Source organism: Vigna radiata, chromosome 4, assembly GCF_000741045.1.
Source record: "Vigna radiata var. radiata cultivar VC1973A chromosome 4, Vradiata_ver6, whole genome shotgun sequence".
NCBI classification, from domain to species: Eukaryota; Viridiplantae; Streptophyta; class Magnoliopsida; order Fabales; family Fabaceae; genus Vigna; species Vigna radiata.
Genome location: NC_028354.1, coordinates 6,568,720 through 6,574,682, shown reverse-complemented (window position 1 = coordinate 6,574,682; position 5,963 = coordinate 6,568,720). Strand labels below are relative to the sequence as shown.

At 28.1% G+C, this 5,963-nt stretch overlaps 1 protein-coding gene across 1 annotated transcript; it reads left to right on the top strand.

Annotated features, from left to right (window-relative positions):
• The first annotated feature begins 696 nt into the window (after positions 1-696).
• LOC106758931 (uncharacterized isomerase BH0283) lies at positions 697-2,596 on the top strand. The gene is made up of 6 exons (XM_014641945.2): positions 697-809; positions 880-1,080; positions 1,156-1,464; positions 1,603-1,764; positions 2,119-2,202; positions 2,323-2,596. The coding sequence occupies exons 1-6, from the start codon at positions 759-761 to the stop codon at positions 2,428-2,430; spliced, it is 915 nt and encodes a 304-aa protein (XP_014497431.1). The 5' UTR covers positions 697-758; the 3' UTR covers positions 2,431-2,596.
• The last annotated feature ends 3,367 nt before the right edge of the window (positions 2,597-5,963 follow it).

Here is a 5,963-nt window from a genome sequence, read left to right as displayed (position 1 = left end):
TTTTACAATCAAAATGAATATTTTCACCTTTTCCAAAACAATTTAAAACTATCTTATTTTGTACTTTTATCTTTTTCTTTTCTTACACGTTTTTTTGCTAAACCAATCAGAGTAAAGAAAACATATTCCATTTTTAAGTCACATGCTACGTTCGTACTCAAAATAATGAATATGGTTTTTTTTATTTAATATTTCACAAAAATATTAATAAAGTGTTAAAAGTATTATATACTTAAATGCTTATAAAAGGAAGCGTATATTTAAACTTTTCTTTAATAAATTCATATATTAAGCTTATGCAGAGTTTTTCTTCTTACCAACCATGAAAATTGTGTATATTCCAGATCTATTTCTTTTTTCTCATCTTAGAAAAAAACGTAGTGATATTAACACTTTATAATATAACTCTACTATAGACTTTTGGTACGTCATTGGAAAAACCTCAAAGGCAAGCACGGGCACCTCTTAATTTGCACGAAGAGGCTTTAACTTTCGATACAAAATTATTTTATCTGATAAAAAAAAGTGTAGAAAAATGGTTTTTTACAAGCACTTGTATCGTTTCACCATTTGCAAATCGCTTTTAAAATATTTTTATCATTAAAAATAATAATTTTTTGTATTTGTAAAAAAAAGAAAGATTGAAAAAGCAAAGTAGTAAATGTAAAGTATGGAAAAATTTGTTAACAAAACATTGTTTAAGATGTGATAAACGGGAAGGAGGCACTTAACACTTTGGTGGCGGCTGTTGGAGAGACATGGCATCTCTTCCATTGTCAAATGCAAAGAAACCTGTGAAATACTCTGTGGTATGTTTGTTTTGGTTTGTTGATAGGAATTAGGATGTTTTGTTTTTCTGAATCTGAGTTTGATTATCAGGTAGATGCATTTTCTGAGTCAGCATTCAAGGGGAATCCTGCAGCTGTGTGTTTGTTGGAAGAAGAAAAGGAGGAGAAGTGGCTCCAAGCATTAGCAGCAGAATTCAATATCTCTCAGACCTCTTTCATAACTCCCATTACTCCAAAATCAGACTCCTCTATCCCCAGTTTTCGCCTCAGATGGTTTACACCTGTTGCTGAGGTAAACTAATATCTCATATTAGTTAATTTTTATGTCTTCAATCATCATTTTTATTACTTGTGACAATTTCTGCAGGTTAAACTCTGTGGTCACGCTACATTAGCCACTGCTCATGTACTATTTTCATCAGGTTCTGTGGATAGTGATGTCATTGAATTTCAGACGCTATCTGGAGTACTGGTTGCTAAAAGGATCCCAGCAATTCATACTTCCAGTGCCTCAAACTTGCACAAAGATCTCACAGATTTGTATATTGAATTGGATTTTCCTGCTGATCCGGTTACCGAGTTCAACTTTTATGAGAATGCTTCACTAATTTCTGAGGCATTAGGCGGTGCTTCCATAATTGATGTGAAAAGGACAACAATTGGAGATTCCTTGCTCGTAATTCCTATTTCTGTTCTCTTCCATTTCTGTTATTGTCTGATACAACTCAGTTCAGCTTAGACGTTAACCTAGAGATTCCTATTTATGTATCTGCTGTGCACAGTGAACATTGTGAAACATTCAGTTTTCTTTTAGGTCATAATCTCATCTGGGAAAGCTGTCTCAGAACTACAGCCACAGCTTGATGCAATAGTTAAATGCCCTGCAATAGGGGTAATTGTTTCGGGGGTGGCTCCTTCAGATTCAGAATTTGATTTCATAAGTAGATTTTTCTGTCCAAAACTTGGAATCAGTGAGGTAAGTGGTCAAGAATCTTATCTACAGAAAGATTCATCCTTTTAACTTTCAACTCCATTCTGACACATCGTTTCTGGAAATAATCCCTTTAAGAAAGTTCTATTCTCTTCTTTCAACAATCACTTCATTTCTTTTTACAATATTTAATATTTAAATATCATCTATGTGTGATTCTGTGATTGGTCTACACTAGTATTTATGATTATTATTATTAATTCTGAAGTAATTTTGGACCAATCACAAAATAACACATAAATGAGATTAAAATGTTGTCTAAGTATTATTATCCAGATAATGCAAACAATAATATGAAAAGAAGTCCAATGCTCCATTTCACTTCATGTTTCCTTTCAGGATCCTGTTTGTGGGAGTGCACATTGCGCATTGACACCCTACTGGAGCAAGAAACTAGGGAAGTGCGACTTCAAGGCTTATCAGGTGGGAACTCCCATTTTAAATCAATCTCGTACTAAACCTTTTAAATCAACCTTATATTTATCAAATGTCATTGAAAAGTTGAATCCACATTATATGTTAACATAAATATATGATATTCAGGCATCACCCAGAGGAGGGGTTCTCAATATCCACTTTGATGAAGCCACTCAGAGAGTGTTTCTGCGTGGAAAGGCTGTTACAGTGATGGAGGGACATGTTGTAGTGTAGCATTGTTCTTAGCTTTGCAGAATATGGAAACTTGAACATCTGTAAAAATACTCCAATCTCAAAAAATAAACATATGATCAGTCAATAAACAAGTATTCTGAAATCAAATCACAATTTCATTCGCATGTAGAATTCTAATACAAGTGATTGAATGTTCCCTAGCTTTCTACAAAATGCAGAAAGCTTAAAATCCTAATACCTAGTAAACCTGCTAAACCCTTCGTCTCTTGACAACAGCGTGCTAGCAGAATTCTAAGTCGATTTTAAACATAATTTAATTCAATAAAATCGATTTATAAGATAATCTAATCGATTTAGGATTTTCAATATTCTCTTTACAATCATAAATTATTTAGTTTTATTTAGATTTTAATTTAATATAAAATGAATTATATTTAATTTATATGTTTGATTCATATGACTTCAACCAAAATAAAGAAAGATTGTACTTGAATAATTTTAGATTAAGTGCACACACATTTATAATAGAATATGATATTTTATTATGTAAAGGAATAAAAAAAGATGTTTTTAGCAACAATATTTTCTTTTAAATTTTTAATTAAAAATTTAAAATTTTATTTAATGTCAATTATGTAAACCCCGTAAATAAGAAAGAAAAATATAGATATATCTAGACGAAAAGAAAACTATTTTTTCCTTTTATGATTCCATCTTTTCGTTTATTTTAGAATTAAATCGCATATCGGAGTAGCTGAGATACTAAAATCATTATTATTTGACCAGATTTTCAAACATTTTTTTTTTATTCTAAAGATTTCATGTCATCTTCTATTTTCTATGAATCTTAATTACGAAAATGAGCTTGTTTAAGTTCATACTCAAATTTTATTATATTTTGATATTTTTAAGTTCTTAGATTTTTGGACAATATATTGTTGAGTTTTCAGGAAAAAATATTGTATGTAAAAGAAACTGTTTATGTTTTGTATGAAACCTTAAGATAAATGATTTTAATGGTGATTAGTCACACTATCATAAGTTTTATGTAAGTTATATGTTGTTTAATGTTTGAGTTTGAGATGATAATTGTATAGTTTAAAAATAGAATTTAATGTGTGTTATAATTTTGTATTTGATGACTTCATTTGAGGAAAAAAATTGTGACAATTTGAAGTAAAATATTCAATATTTGTTTTTTAGCTTGAGAAATATAGAAATAATTATAATAAGATTGAATTAAACTTATAAAATAATGATATTTGAACAAATTATAGATTATATTGATTATTTTAAATTGTTTGAAAGTTACTTATAGTGAAGTGAATTTGAATAAAATATTTTAAAATTGATTTGTTTTGTTGGATGAAATTCATTATTTAATATTTTTTCTTAAGTGAAATATTTGTGCTAAAGCAAAAACAATACAATAACTTAACTCTACTTTTTGCTTAAATTTAACTTAGACAAGAAATTTTAAGTCAAGTAAGGAGGCTTTTGCTCAAGAAAAGAAAAATTCTTTTGGTCTTTAAATCATTGAATATGAATGTTTTTATAAATGTAAAATAAATATTAATTTTTATACTTGATTGATATGTGGTTTTATTTAAATGATTTACTGAAATAGGTGAAATTTGTATAAATTTGGTGAAATACAAAATTCCTTGTTTCATTGGAGATTTTAAGTTTGATAGACTAAGATATAAAATACATAGACTAAGATATAAAATATTGACATATGTAAACACGTGAATCCATATTATAATGAATTTATTATGGTTTATTATTTTTAGGTTCACTTGTAAATAAAAAAATAAAAAATAAAACTAAAAAAGTTATGACAGTGACTTGTAGTCACTTTTAAACTATCAACACCAAATTAATGGAAGAAACCATACTGGATTCTTTAACATAAAATAAGGGGAAAAGAATAAAAATTAAGAGATTAAATTGAATAAATTCGACAAATATTTGAATCAAAATTGTAACGTCTCATTTTTCACACCAAATATTACATAACGAATACTTAAGAACAAATAATTGACAAATATAAAGTTATTATACTTCTTCAAAGTATAATGGTAATAATTACAAAGGTTCTATATTTTTTAAGGAGTATAAATATTTATTTTAACTAAATTTATGTTTGATTAAATTATTTTGTCATTATGCTTGTGCATTTTCTTCGCCTTGCACATGTCTTTATATGCTTACATTACTAAGGTGATCATTGCAAAGAAACAAACAAACATACAAACAAAAGAATAAACATAAAAACAAGGATAAGTTAACATACAAAAGATAATTTATAAAGCTATTACTACAACACATGATCCATTTGAAATATAAATCATATCATAATTATACTATACTGGACTATCCGAATGAAACATTAAATCTCAGGAGGTCGTGTACTTGTGGTGACCTTCACTACTTTTATGAATTCATTGTAAATGCAATTCACCATGTCATCCACAAGGTTAGACTCTTAATGTCTATATGGCCAAAGCAATGCCATAAACTAGGACTTCTTCTTCCTCTCACCATATACCCCATTTTTCTCTATTTAAGACCTAATGATTATTAGAGTACCAGGATAACCTCCAACGTTAAGACTCCCACATCAATGGATACACTAATAAATTACCACCGTAAAATATTTGTACAAGATCCTTAACCCAACTCATACAATAAAATGCATTCATCATAGATTCTCATACAACTTTCTTAGTGCATTGCACAACAACTTAACTTCATATGTATTTGAGACTTTAGAAAAACAATTATAACTTCCAATAAAAAAAAATGTATGTTCTTACATTCAAATTAAATTTAATTGAATGAGTAACATAATGGAAAAAGAATAAACTCAATTGGATAATTGTGGAAAATGTTATGCATCAAACAAACAAAAAGGTTAAACTTATCAACAACCTAAACTACTTGAATACTACATGAAACATTATTCGAACTACAAGCCTCCCATTAAAAATATTAGTAGTCAAAATAAATAACGTTATATCTAGAATTCATTGTAAAAATTTCAGTTTGATCTAACCGTTAATGAAGTGATAATTTTTTATTTGCCTAGATGACTCGGAAATAGAACTAAGGTGGTGACCAACTCTAACAAAAAATGCAAAACTAATTTCTTTAAGCACAAACATCCAATTACTAATTTGAGTGATCAAAGTGAATCAATATATCTTAAGAACCAAATATCAAAATTTCAGGTTAATCAGACGGTTAACTAGGCGAGAATTGAAGTTTTACCAAAACAACTTAAAAATAAAAATAAATTTGGTAATAAGCTCTCTAAAAATTGCAAAATAAATTTCTCTAAACACAAACATCCACCTAATAATCCCAGTGAAAAAAGTTAATTAATATTTCTTAGGAATCATATACCAAAGTTTCAGGTTAATCTAAATATAAATAAGGTGATAATTGAAGTTTTACTGCTATAATTCAAAAAACAGAAAATAAGAAAAACATAGAAAAAAAAAAATCAAAACTCTATAAGTAGACAAAATAACTCTTCTTACTAAAATCCAATATGTTCATATCTCATA

Coding starts and splice junctions, on each gene's coding strand:
- LOC106758931 (XM_014641945.2), top strand. CDS start 759: ATGGCATCTCTTCCATTGTCAAATGCAAAGAAACCTGTGAAATACTCT. Junction 1,081..1,155: donor GGTTTACACCTGTTGCTGAG/GTAAACTAATAT, acceptor CAATTTCTGCAG/GTTAAACTCTGTGGTCACGC. Junction 2,203..2,322: donor GCGACTTCAAGGCTTATCAG/GTGGGAACTCCC, acceptor TATGATATTCAG/GCATCACCCAGAGGAGGGGT.